The following is a 14,798-nucleotide window of genomic DNA, read 5'->3' as shown; positions in this document are numbered from 1 at the left end:
TAAAACACTCCAAAATTGATAAAAATGTGACAATTTTGGCTATTACGCGACTATTACGCGACTACTACGCGTCTTATTACGCGTGCTATTACAGATAGAGTGAACCGACTATTACGCTAGTGCATACCCCCTCGATTTTTTCCTAAAGTTACTGAAAAAAAAAAAAAAAACTTTATGATAGCTGTGACCTCAAAACAATAGGCTATAGTACATATTTTCAACATCATTAACAAAACATGCCAGGCTGAGAGTGGCAGAGTCATCCGGCTCGACCTGATTTAGATCCACGTCTTGTTTACTCTCTCCGTTATTAGGCGATTATTTTTGCCTTGTAAGGCGTAAGTATGCGCTCGGAACAGTAAAGTCTCCTCTTTCTTTTGTTCCTTGTAGCTACCCACAGCATCGCGAAGAGCATTTTTATCATGTTGCAGTCTCGCGTTGACTTGGCCGTGCGATCAAACAACCAATGGAAAGAGAACGCCTTCGTCCTCAATTTCCCAAGACTGGGATGCTCTGCAATCCGTGAACATGCTCCCGACTTCTTCCGCATCCTTGCGAAGCACACCGGCGCACCAACAGACAAGGCGACTCCCTGTGTCATACCATCGGTACGCACTCGGAGTTATTTGGTTGGCCTATCATGCAAAATCACACTTTTGATTCAATTCTTCACTTTACAGGGGGTTTACGTTTTGAAGAACGAATCGGTGAGCTGGACGTTTCCCAACTTTCCGGTAATACCGTACGGCCGCTACCGGTTTCGGGTAATGTCACGCAGCACCAGCACCAGCCGCACTCCGGTTCTTTGCCTGGAAGTCGAATGCGAAGCAATCCCGAAACCGTAGACAGCGCCTCGTCTCAATAAAAGGAAACAGAGTGAACTTGCAGTAGGCATTTTCATGTGAATAACAGGGATCCTTAACTTAACTCAACATTTAACTAACACTGCTGTCATAACGTAACATAAGACAACGTTCGCTATAGGTTAAGGGCATGGACTCATGAAAGTACTTGCAAAAGTATATCCACACAAATTCGAGACATAAAAAAATAACTTACCCTTTGGAAAAGATGTTAGAAGTTAAGGGTAATAACTTTAACTCTTATGACAACGTTATGATGCCCTTATGAGGTAAGTTAAGGATCCCTGGTGAATAACGTGGCGAGTCCGAAAATGAAAGTCCGACTGAAAGTTTCATAGCAGTTTTCGATTGGTCTCAGCAAAGACTATTTCGTCGATGGGTCGGAAAGGCGTCCAGGCAACCGTAATGAGTTTTGGGAACCGATGACATGGTGCCGGGTGCAGGCGCGGTGCATCGCAACGGTAAGCCGGTAGCTGTGTCAGCGTGCTAGCCAGAATGTGGCCGCGAGGGGTCCGACGTCCGCCAGCGGACGGCAGTAATACGACGCTCACACCATCGATGCGGCGGCCCGAGAGGCTTTGCTGCGTTTGTTTTGCCTTCGCAGCTTTTACCATTACCCTGCTACAGTTTCAGTTTGTTTTGCCTTCGCAGCTTTTATCACCCTGCTACAGTTTCAAACGGCGTTGCCGAGACGGACATAAGTTGAAAATGTAGCCACCAATTTTAAAGTTGTCTACTGGCATCATGAAGCCGTCCACACAATCAGTTTCGAGAATCAAGGGCCCAGGGCCCCCGAGGTCCTGCCAAGAGTTTCAATTCTTCCTCCAACTTTGCGAGTAAAGTTTCTAGTCGTTGTAAGCATTTAACTACAATTGAGGATTAAGAATGTTCATTGCCAACGACTGATAATTCTTTTTGCCCTTCTTATAGTAATTTCAGTTAATAGAGACCTTCGAAGTGAGAATGCAAAGTTAAAACTTTCCCTTGCAAGAGAAAAAGAAAAATATAGTGACCTTGCTTTGAAATGTTCAGAACTAAAAGAAGTTAATGTTTCTCAACAGGTATAAAATAATTTATTTGTTAACTACCGTTTTTCACTTTTTCCTAGGGAAGGGCGCAAAGTGGGCCACGAAGCCGGTTTAGGCGGACATAATTCTCTCAGGCCTTACCAATGGTTATTTTGACGTTTAACTTGGTAGTCGGGGGTTGTGAGGGGCGGAGAATCCGTTTTTGGCAATATCTGATGCATTGGACCGTCCTTTCGCACCTCAAGTGCGAAATTTGACAATATCTGATGCATATGGACCTGTTACGCCAGGACATGGTCTGACAAATTTTCTGCATTTTCATGAATTGAGCAACGCAAAAACCAAAACATGCACTCAGGTTGAACGAAAACTCTGACATGCACAACTCTAATCATTACAAACGAAAACTATGCAGCAACTCCTCCGTTACGAAGTGAAGCGTTGCGCTGCGCGGGACCGTTTTTCTCCTTTTAGGTGATGTTTGGGAGACCCTACAATTCAAAGGTGCAGGTAGGTGCAGCTAAATTCTTTTGGGTTTTGTTCTTTGGCATGTTGGCTTCCGCAAGGACTGAAGCAGGCCGTTTAACAGCGTTAAACAAAAAAGTGCCGCCTCTGCAAAGGTTTAATTTTAACAATTTTGTAAGAGAGTAGTAAAAATGAAGCTGGACACCACAAAAATCGTCCAAAATCAAAAGTAAATGTATGCAAATGTTCGTGAAGAAAGGCCCTTTAACGTGGTGTCAGTAAAAAGTTTGCTGCACAAAAATGTATAAGTATTTTTTGCGTTTGAAATCATGCATATTTACTGCACCAAAGTGGCGCAAATCGTTTGTTGCGTGATTGACCACCTGTATGTTTGCCTCAGTGTCCCAGCGTTAAAATTCTGTTCAATCCTGGTTCCTTGGAGTATTGGGAAGAGATGTCATGGAAAAAAATACGATTTCGAGAAATCCTAGGAGTCACGAAGTCAATATGGTTATTGTGTAGGAGTGTGGAGAAAGGAAAAAAGTTGTGTAAAAGGGATAGGGGATGGTTTGGGTACGAATGGCAGTGGTACCAGTGTGGTCGATGTGCCACCCGTCAAAATTTAAACTTGGCAACAAAAAGAAATCAAAATGCCGTAAAATTCGAAAAATTCCAATGCTAATGAATTCCACAGTGGAACATCTTTGAAGTTAATTATTAAAATGTTCGTGGGGGAAAGGAGGCAGTAATTTAATTTTCGCGGGTTGGCAACAATCTTCTCGGCAACTGCGCCCTTGCGAAAATAGCGAAGCCGAAAACACGAGTAGTCGCGCGTTAAAACTGCCCCGCCATTGTTGCTGACGTTGAATTGTTTGGCTTGTTTCAAGAGGCGGTTCTCTAGTCATGTTTTCTTCAATTCTGTGTAATAGTTCTCATTCACAACGTAACAACACCACGACGGTTGGTTTGACAAACTTCATGAACTCAGGAGGGATGGTTTCGAATCGCAGGTGAGTCTTGTTCGAGGAACATGAGCACTGAAAGTCGCGAGGTGGAGCGATGTGGTCATCGTGCTAACTGAATGAAAAGAACCATCAAACAAAAACTAGAGCTAAGACAGAGCTAAAAAGTATAATTTTGTTTTATTGATTCAGTAAAGAGTTGACAAATGAAAAAATTGTTCTATTTTTTCAATATTTTTAAATCTTTTCTTCAACATGTGTCCTCAAAATATATTCAGATATAATGTCATAATTTAAACAGATTAATTTTGAGGTAGAAAATACACATTGAAAATAAAACAAACACAAAACTCACAATGAGTGTAGGTTTTCATGTTGGTATGACTGTGTAATGTTCCGCGCATGAGCAAAGACATTCCCATTAAAAATTTTCATCAGGCAGTGCCAATGAAAAGACTGCGTCCAAAAAACCCTCTTGTGCTCTTGTTACATCTGTTCTATCACGGTCGCGGAAAGTTTTTTATTCGAACGTCCTTTTTCAAAGAAGCGACCGTTTTTGGGGTAACCTGTACACAAGCGAAAAGGAGCCATGCTATTGGTTGGGTTTGGCTCGGCTCCCCCCTCTCTCTTCCCTTTTCGTTGACGAGTCGAGCTTTGCTATGGAAACAGTGATTTTGACGGCAATTTTCTCAAAATTTATCGCTAAGATTTCAACCATATTCCAGAATTGAAATCACGTCTCAGAATTCTACCAGTCTGCAAAATCTCATCAAAATCGTACAGAGAGGTTTCGACTTGCATAAGGGGCCACGCGATCAAATCCCAGCGAGGCTGAATCCTGGGGGATACTATAAGGCTACTTCGTGCCTACAAACTTGAAGATGTGAGAGTTGAAAAAATGGAATTATGGCCGCCTAAACCGGCTTCGTGCGGGCATTCAAGTATAATCTAGATGCGTAAAAAAGGCGATTTATTACTCTGATTTAACTGCAACTTAAATCAATCGATTCATCGTGAAAAGGCGAAAAAAAGTCTAACGGCGCTCATTAAGTCAGACTTAAAATGGCGATACTATGGGCCAAAAATTGCGGAAAAAAAAACGAAAAGAGAACGTAATTTTTACTCAGTTTTCTATTGGCCAAACCCAAAACCAATAAGGGTGATAGACCACCACAGGACCTTCCTAAAAAAAATCAAAATCAAAAAATTAGAGATGGGCTATATGATATCGGTATATCGATATTTTCCACACGATATATCGAAATTTTGCATCGATATTTTTCCATTCGATAATATCGATAATCGAAACTAAAGACCCTTCATCGTATACAACCGATATATGTGCATTATTGGCATTATCAGCAGGTAATTGGCTGAGCGATAGCGAAGCCTGTTACTTCAGTGGGATTGAAAAGTTCTTCATGTCTGTCTGTCTGTGTGCACTACTCCTCCTGAACGGCTCGGCCGATCTAGCTGAGATTTTGCACACTTTTAGTGTATGTTCTTGGCTCAGCACACGCGAAATTTCACTATCCTAGCTCAACTGGTTTAGTTTATATAGCCGAAAAACACCTAAAAAACGGCGAAAAATCGAGTTTTCTGCAGGCAAATGCCTGCTGCCCTGAAGAAAGGGGACGAAGCCCCCCAGCCTCGCCAAGTTAAAAAGTAACAAGGGTCAAGGTCGTGTTATCTGTAGATGAAGCAACTCTATCTGGAATGAAGGGGGGTCTGGGGGGCGGAGCGCCCCAGCATGCAACAAGTTAGATGTAACCGACGATGGGCAAGCCATGGCCTGCCGAAGGCAGGATAGCGCCGCAGGCCAACACGTAAAAAAAGACTTTGTTCTGACACCGAAAATGTATGTTGATTTTGGGATAGCTAAAAAAAGTTGTTGGGCGTACTATCAATTTGTTGTCAGAACGAACATTTCGTTCTGACAACGAACTATATCGTCAGGAGTACTAAACATAATAAAAATGAATGTTTGTGCTCCAGACGAATAATTTGTCGTGAGAGCAAAGTGTTCGTTCTCACAACAAATTTATAGTACGCCCAATAACTTTTTTTTTTGCTATCCCAAAATCAACATACATTTTCGTTGTCACAACAAATTCTTTTTTTCCGTGAAGGTAGGTTCGGGCGCGAATTGGAGGAACAGGCAGCGAGACATCGCGAAGCCTGTTACGACAAGACGCGGTCTGGAGTAAACCTACCTTTTTATCACAGGGTGTGAATTAACCTGTTGAGCGAGCGGAATCACTTTAAGATTGTTGACATTCATCCTTTCGGTTGTGTCACTTGTCACCTTGATGAGTTTTTCAATCTTCTTCTCTAGGTTGTCAACTTTGAGTCTGAGATTAGTTATTTCTTCTGTTAACTGTTTGTTACACTTAGTAAGTTCTAGTATAGTGGTTGCTCTTGAGAGTCAACTGTGGTTTCAGTACTCAGATTTAAGTCATCAGAGCTCAAGCTGTCATTCCCGGTGGCCTCCTTAACCTTATCAGCACACGTGCAGTTGTCACACTTGAACACGATTTCACCACTTTTTACCTTTTCAAAGGTTTCACTTTCCACTTTTGAACAGGGTCTATATGGCCACTTCTGACACTTTTCACAGTAGATAGACGACTTATGTCCAGTGTTAATAGACTTAGAACAGTGTGAACAGATTTCTCTATCCATCGCCATTATCACCGCCTCTTTAGTTTTAAGTTGCATTTTTACTTGAAATGTTGACTGGGCATTGTTTCAAATGGAAAGATTCTTAGTGGAAATGTCTGCAGCAAAGAAGCTAAATATTGCTGCTAAGGATGGAGATCTAGAAAGTCTTAAAGTAAGTCATATCTGACACAAATGTGTTCTGAAATCAAGTTCTCTGGAGTTAAGTCATGTAGTTGTGACTAAGACTTAAGGTTTCTTTTTGGATAAGCTGGTCATGTAGCTGCTCCTTCTAGCGATGTTTGATAGTACTTTTGATTCAGTTAGCACCATTACCACTTCGCTCCACTTCGCGACTTTCAGTGCTCATGTTCCTCGAACAACACTCACCCGTGGTTTGAAACAATCCCTCCTGAGTTTATGAAGTTCGTGAAACCAACCGTCGTGGTGTTGTTACGTTGTGAGTGAGAACTATTTCACTGAAGAAAACATGACTACAGAACCGCAGCCTTTTGAAACCAGCAACAATAGAGGGGCAGTTTTAAGGTGATCGCCGTACTTCCAGGTACAGTAAACGCTGTACTTCTAGGTACGGCAAACACCGTACTTACATGGGTACGGTAAACGCTTTACCTCTAGGTACGGTAAACACCGTACTCTAAGTAAGGCAAATCCTGTTAACCCTGTAACGGCCAGACTACTCCCCACCGACTGAAACTACTGTTTAGGGTGTTTTTCGAGTCTATTTCACTAACCCGAGTTATCACTTGCCCGAATTGTCACTAACCCGAATCTTCACTAGGCCGAATTATCACTAACCCGAAAACACGACCATTTAGTCCAAAACGAAATTTGTTTCACTGACCCGAATTGTCACTAGCCCGAATTATCACTAGCCCGAAAACATGCGTGCAGGAGCGTTGTTTCACTGGCCCGAATTGTCACTAACCCGAATTGTCACTAGCCCGAAAGCGGAGCTTTTCCATTCCCTGTCTCACTAACCCGAATTGTCACTAACCCGAAATGTGGAGGGGGTGGCCACAGCTAGTGTCTTCAAGAGTGTCTGAAACTAAACTGTCCAACCTATACTAACCTAACCTAACGGGCTCGCGACAGATCTTTCTCTAACTAAGACAGATCCTTCTCTAACTAAGACAGATCTTACTCTAACTAAGACAGATCTTTCTCTAACTAAGATCTTTCTCTATCTTACACAGATCTTACTCTAACCGCGACAGATCTTACTCTAACTGCGACAGATCTTACTCTAAGACAGATCTTACTCTAACTAAGACAGATCTTACTCTAACTAGGGCAGATCTTACTCTAATCGCGACAGTTCTTACTCGAACCGCGACAGACCAGCCCTATTCGCGGCAGATCTAACCCAGCAGCAGCGGATACTTCCCCCACCCCAGTGCCGAGTTTCGGGCTAGTGAAACACTTATTCCACAGACGTGGCCTTCGGGTTAGTGACAATTCGGCCTAGTGATAATTCGGGCTAGTGAGACACAACCATAATATCGCAAAAGGACGGAACTACTTCAGGAAATTCGGGCTAGTGATAATTCGGGTTAGTGACAATTCGGGTTAGTGAAACTGCCTTGTGGGATGTTCGGGCTAGTGATAATTCGGGCTAGTGAAGATTCGGGTTAGTGACAATTCGGGCAAGTGATAATTCGGGTTAGTGAAGAACTCCCTGTTTTTCCTCTTATTGAGGTCCTTGACAAAGCAAAATGCCCTTCCATTCCAGAATTAGATAACTAACAACGAAGTTAGAATTGTAACCATATGGTCACGTTGGTCGTCACCGGTGCGGTCCATAAAAACTTTGAATTGCGTTGTAGGGGATACCTCTGGTTTCGGAATAAAAAATTGTTGGGAGAATAATAGAACAGAACAAGAAGAAGCCGTAGGAACACTTTGGAAGTCAGAACTTGATTTGACTAGCCCGCAATAGCAGTTTTAATCGACTGTGCACTGAAAAACAAGTCTGTTTATAAGTACCAGACCAATCCTAGTTGGCTGAGCGATAGCGATACCTGTTACTCCAGTGGGGTTGATAAGTTTTTCATATCTGTCTGTCTGTGCACTACTCCTCCTGAACGGCTTGGCCGATCTGGCTGAGATTTTGCAGGGTCATTAGGTATGTCCTTGGCTCGCCACACACCAAAATTCAGCTTTCTACCTCAATCCATTCGGTCATATTAGCCAAAAAACAGTTAAAAATCGGCAGAAAAAAAAGACAACTTTAACGGTACTTTTGACTTTTACACAGGTTCAATATCGTTTTCTCTGTTTCGGAGGGTGCTGATGACGAAAGTAGAACCCAAACAGACCCTCGACCTAAAATTAAGTCCCATTAGTGAAAATTTTGATCAATAAATTCTAATTTTTGGGGGGATCACGCTTATTCATACGGTTTGACGGAATGCCGCAGGCCAAGGTAGGTGTACACGCCAGGCGTGGATTGTCGAAACTGGCGCAGCATCGCGAAGCCTGTTACGACAAGACACGCCCTGGCGTACACCTACCTTGTTTACGCTTAAACATATGAATTTTGAGGCTAACTCTTGTCTCCAAATCTCAAAATGCCAAATTTTGCAGATTTTGAGGTATTTTTGGCTGAGCGATAGCGAAGCCTGTTACTCCAGTGCGGTTGAAAAGTTTTGTCTGTCTGTCTGTGTACACTACTCCTTCTGAACGGCTCGGCCGATCTGGCTGATATTTTGCAGGCTTATGAGGAATGTTCTTGGCTCGGCTCACGCGAAATTTCACCATCCTAGCTCACGTGGTTCAGTTTTTATAGCCGAAAAACACCTAAAAACGGCGAAAAATCGAGGTTTCTGCAGGCAGATCACTTCTGTCTTGAAGAAAGGGGGGTCTAGGGGGCGGGCCCCCCCAGCCCCGACAAGTAAAATGTTACAAGGGTCAAGACCGTGATATCTGTAGATGAAGCAACTCTATCTTGACTAAAGGGGGTCTGGGGGGCGGAGCCCCCTAGCATGCAAAAAGTTAGAAGTAGCCGACGATGGACAAGCCATTGCCTGCCGAAGGCAAGCTAGCGCCGCAGGCCAAGGTACACTCTACAAAAAATGTCCTGTCAACGCCGTTAATTTATTACCAATGTTTGCTGTTATGCAATTCACGGCGTTTGCTGTGAACTAGTTCACGGCGTTCACTGTGATCTCGGTTACAGTGTTCACTGTGATCTGGCCACAGTAAACGCCGTGAATTGGAGCCTGATTTGCAGTACTTCGGTGCTCAGCGGCGTCAAACTCACAGTGTTTTGTTTACTGGGGACCAGATCACAGTGAACACCGTGAACAAGATCACAGTGAATCCCGTGAGCAGATCACAGTAAACGCTGTGAATTGACCTACAGTGAAAACTGGTAATAAATTAACGGCATTTACAGGACATTTTTGGTAGAGTGTAGGTACTGTGCGCCAGGCGCGGATTGGAGGAACAGGCCGCGAGACATCGCGAAGTCTGTTACGACGAGACGCGGTCTGGCGTAAACCTACCTCGTATTTCTTACTTGATGTGATTGGCTAGTGACAATGATGCGTATTTTGAATTTCTTTACAAGCTTGTTGATATTTCATTTTTGGTTCTCTACAACGCATATGTTATTCCTTCCTTGATGTGATTTGGCTAGTGACAATGATGCATTTTGAATTTCTTGAAAAGCTTGTTGATTTTGTGGATCTCTATAACATATGTTATTTTGAAACTTGACGTGACTGGCTAGTGACAATGCAGAGTTTTGAATGTACAAATACCAGTTTCACTGCAATTTGGATGGAAAGACTTCACGCCAAAATATGGCGAGACATTACAGTCTCGCCAAGATTTGGTCAGACCTGAAAGTCTCGCTAAAATTTGGTCAGACAAAAAAGTCTCGCCACAAAACGGTCATACACAAAAGTCTGACCCCAAAATGGCGAGACTTTTGTGTCTGACCACGGCCTTAAGGCCGTAACCGTCCGGCGCATGACGGCCCTGCGGTGGTGGTCAGACACAAAAGTCTCGCCATTTTGGGGTCAGACTTTTGTGTATGACCGTTTTGTGACGAGACTTTTTTGTCTGACCAAATTTTGGCGAGACTTTCAGGTCTGACCAAAATCTTGGCGAGACTTTTATGTCTTGCCTCTGGAGTGGCGAGAAGTCTGACCTTTGGATTTGTAGTGTTATGACTGCATAAGGTTACAGATTCATTTATTTTTATGGACCAAACAACGTACCCATACCCACATACTCATACCCACAATTGATTGGCTGAGCGATAGCGAAGCCTGTTACTCCAGTGCCGTTGAAAAGTTTTGACTGTCTTTCTGTTTGTGAGTGAGTACACTACTCCTCCTGTACGGCTCGGCCGATCTGACTGAGATTTTGCAGGGTAATTGGCTGAGCGATAGCGAAGCCTGTTACTCCAGTGGGGTTGAAAAACTTTTTCTGTCTGTCTGTCTGTGTACACTACTCCTCCTGAACGGCTCGGCCGATCTGGCTGAGATTTTGCAGGCTTATTAGGTATGTTCTTGGCTCGGCACACGCGAAATTTCACTTCTTTAGCTCAACTGGTTCAGTTTTTATAGCCGAAAAACACCTAAAAAATGGCGAAAAATCGAGTTTCCTGCAGGTAGATCTCTCCTGTCTTGATGAAAGGGGGGTCTGGGGGGCGGAGCCCCCCAACCTGACAAGTTGAAAAGTTACAAGGGTCAAGGTCGTGTAATTTGTAGATAAAGCAACTCTATAAAGAGTGAAGGGGGTCTGGGAGCGGAGCCCTCCAGCATGCAACAAATCAGAAGTCACTGATGATGGGCACACATTGCCTGCCGAAGGCAGGCTAGCGCCGCAGGCCAAGGTAGGTACGCCAGGCGCGGATTGGAGGAACAGGCCGCGAAACATCGCGAAGCCTGTTACGACAAGACGCGGTCTGGCGTAAACCTACCTTGTTAGGTATGTCCTTGGCTCGCCGCACACCAGAATTCAGCTGTCTATCTTAATCCATTGGGTCATATTGACCAAAACAAACAAATAAAAAACGGCAGAAAAAGACAACTTTATATGTACTTTTAACTTTTTGACAAGTTTCGTGTCGTTTCTTATGTTTTTGAGGCTGCTGGTGACGAAGATAGAACCCATTCGCACCCCGACCCAAAGTCAAGTTCCATTAGTGTAGAATTTGATGACCAAATGCTAATGTTTGAGGGGATCACGCCCATTTCTACGGTCTGTCTAGGGAAGCAGCCTGCCGTAGCGCCGCAGGCCATGGTAAGTGTATACGCCAGGCGTGGATTGTCGAAACTGGCGCAGCATCGCGAAGCCTGTTACGACAAGACACGGTCTGGCGTACATCTAACTTGTTACATATATTCCACCTCTTTGCTACTCCTATAAACTTGGGAATCCCGTGAGAGTGCAGCTGCTTCCCCATGCAAACCATGTGGGTCATCATCATCATCATCATTCTGAGGCCTTGCTTGGGCTTGTCTTCCGGCATCTTGAACGAAGGGGAATGGATCATCATCATCATTCAGAACCTTAATATACGGAATAATACCAAAAAAGGTGTTTTGCTCAATTCTGAATGTGAGGTACTTGAGCGCATGCAATCACTTATATTTTGCAGCTCTTCTCCATGTAACACGCGGAAATTCTGTGACACAAATGTAGCTTCTATGCGCTCTGCACAGTACTCCATGTCTCGAACATGCAGGTGGTCAGTACGTCTCCATAGCATTATAATGTTATCAAATAAATGCTCTATTTTGACACGATTTCTGAGCAAAGTTCTGTTGTAATTCCTCTGCATCTCTGTGAGGTGTCCGTCATTGCGGAAAGAAGTGATTTCTCAGTCAAAAAAAAGTACCATAGATAGTTATGAAGTTTAAGTATTACATTAAGAGGCATGGAAAATGTTACAAATACATACCCTTATCTGCAGAGGGTATGAGGAATCTGCAAGTATATGCTCATCAGAGGAAAACAGATTTTGATTCTACGGAATACTACGGCACAGGGGACTTCTTCTAAATATCCTTGAGTCATGGAGGCTCCCAGCTTCACCTACATTTTATCTCTGACCGTAAGGTTCTCGTCACAGACAGCCTGCACTATTATATCCGTGATGGTAATTCCTGTGTGCTGCAGAATCTTCTAGAGGCTTGGTTATACTGAAGTGCTTTGCATCCATCATTTCAACAATCCCTGGGAAGCCTGTGCGTCTGGATAGAGTAGTTTTTGTCCTGTTCCTGTTTCTTTCCGCTTCTTTAGGCCACTAGATGTACCTGGGCCCAATAGGGCTTAAGCTCACTTGTCCCCTTGATCGCATACTTATAGTGCTTATGTACTTGACGGGAATGGACTCCGAAGCGAAGTGCTACACTTCGATAAGAGTCTGGTGTAGCCAGGATCCAAACAACCATCATTAATATTTCTCCAAAATTAGTCCTTTCTCTTAAAATTGTGCCATTCTTAAACAACTGCCTCAGTTCGTCACGTAGAAGCTGAAAATGAAAATTTATGGCAACATCACGAAATGATATGGTAAACGCCGCGGCGGTGAGTGCAGTGCCATTGGGGCGAGGGGTGAATGACTCAGCGTTCTGGTGTACACATGAGTACATGAGTACGGGTGAGTACACCTTACTTTGCTCACAAATTTCGCATTTGTAAACATTTAAAGGCTTTATGTAGCGTTTTAAACGACACTCAACGCCAAATCAAGCGGAAATGTACAGAATTTCGCCCTTATTTAAGGGGAGGTTCTACTGAAAATATTGCATTTTTCAAATTGAGACCCAGTGTAAAAATTTGTTGCAGATGTATAGTAATACATAGTCAATGGTCAAACATGAAATTTAGAGCCCAATACCTCCCTCCAAATCCAGTCGAAGAGGTTTTTTCAGCCTATTGTAGCAATATCTTAAAAAATTCTCCTACGCAAAGCATTTCAACGTAAACTGATGTTCTGGACATTTTTCACTTCTTTGGCTCATATGCAATAAAGCGTGACATCACCAAGACATGGGACCCAACAAATTTATTTTGTCGTTGCTTTTCAGAAAAAAAGTCACTAAAATATCAGAAATTTTAACATTTTCTTGAAAATTTATTGACATGCTGTCTTAAAAACACAGCCCAGTATCTTACTAATGCCACGGTTTATCAATTATGAACCAAAGAAGTGAAAAATGCCCAGAACATCAGTTTACGTTGAAATACTTTGCGTAGGAGAATTTTTCAAGTTACGACTGGAAATAGCAGAAAATTCCTCTTCGACTGGGTTGGGGGCTAGGTATTGCTCTCCAAACTTCAAATTTAACCATTTACTATGAAATACTTTAAATTTACAATGAATATTGATAATGGGACTCAATTTGAAGAAAGTAAGATTTTCAGTAGAACCTCCCCTTAAGTTGTGAGTACACTGAGTACGGGCAAATTTGTACACATGAGTACACTAGTGATTCACCCCTCGCATTGGGGGCAAGCCATTGGGGTTGTTCGTCCCAGTTGAACCGCACGGTTGCCGTGCAGGTGAGCGAGGGGTGGGGGCGACCGGCTGGACGGGCGGCGCCGGGGAGGTCGGCAATGGAGTGATGGCCACGACCTCCCGTGCGGCCTACTCCGTGACGAGCGTCCAGGGGTCCGCGTCCTCCGCGATGCCCCAGCATGACGGCCGGTCTGTGAGGAGTAGGGTGGCGATCTCCAGCTCGTCCTCGTTCAGGGAGTCGTACATCCTGCATCGGAGTTGAGTGCGTCTTCTGATCAATTTCCGTCAGTGTTAGTGTTGCAGCTGAGCTGTGCTTCGCAGGGAGTCCTCGTCGCCACTTGGTGTGTATACGAGCGGAGGGGATGAATGACCAGTCGGAGTCTGAGAGCGTACTCACTTGCCTGACTGACGCGACTGGAGGGGAGGGGGGTGCTCGTCTATGAGAAATTTAGAGAGCCTTTGTTGGCTATGAGATAGAAGTATACGGCACGTAGGTTTCTGACGATGTCTCACACAAGGAGCATTCCACTGAAATATAATTATTGCATAAGACCATCGTAACACCACTTTTTCCATTAAATCATTAATTTAAGACCTTTCGTCTTGATACAGCCTCCAAAACCTCTGTCCGGTGGCGTGGTTTCTCTTGTTCTTGCGTCAAATCTGTAAACAACATGTGCATAGAGAGACTTGAGAACTAATTTTATACGACTGAGAGAAATCGTTTTAAAACATGCGTTTTCCTCAAGGGCAGGAATCTGTTGGAGTATTGTTCTTGCAATCTTCCCAAGGAAAGACGTAGGATCTCTGCTGCGCCCTGCTGCTCACGAACTTTGATATGAGGAAACAAGCCTGCAACACAATTTAACGATAAAACAAATACCACATTTTTCTCTGGACTGAAACTCTAAACTCTACTTTTATACCTTTCATGACTCTGTCCCTTAATACTAAAGGCATCAGAGGAGGCTTAGCTTCGTACATTTCTAAGCATTTATGGAGGCCACATGCCAAGCAAAGACCCAAGGCACACTTCTTTCGATGTTCTGTATCCTCTTTCAACCAGACACTGTATAAAAATGTTCGGAATATTACCATACAATAGTCTAGGAAAATTCCTATACATGTATCGGCTGAAATTTCGATACATGTATAGGAATATTCTGATTTGTATAGCTTTCTGCTATATGGGCTGAAAATGTATAAGAATATTCCTATACATGTGTCGTAATTTGAAAATATGACGATGACTAAAAGCGTTCCGCTAATTTTTGTCGGGAGTGTACAATATAGTATAAATGTATAAAGACCTTTTGCCAGT

General features: G+C 43.4%; 1 protein-coding gene across 1 annotated transcript in view; it reads left to right on the top strand.

Annotated features, from left to right (window-relative positions):
* LOC117643538 overlaps positions 1 to 881 on the top strand; it is a 37,693-nt gene extending 36,812 nt beyond the window's left edge. The window contains exons 4-5 of the mRNA XM_034382468.1: positions 432 to 608; positions 681 to 881. Of these exons, the coding sequence (XP_034238359.1) occupies positions 432 to 608; positions 681 to 845 (342 nt within the window). The 3' untranslated portion in view covers positions 846 to 881. The remainder of the gene's footprint in view (positions 1 to 431; positions 609 to 680) is intronic.
* Positions 882 to 14,798: the final 13,917 nt, after the last annotated feature.

This window comes from Thrips palmi, unplaced genomic scaffold (genome assembly GCF_012932325.1).
Source record: "Thrips palmi isolate BJ-2018 unplaced genomic scaffold, TpBJ-2018v1 HiC_scaffold_17, whole genome shotgun sequence".
Taxonomy (NCBI): domain Eukaryota; kingdom Metazoa; phylum Arthropoda; class Insecta; order Thysanoptera; family Thripidae; genus Thrips; species Thrips palmi.
The sequence above is the reverse complement of the archived record's forward strand: the minus strand, read 5'-3'. Positions and strand labels throughout refer to the sequence as shown.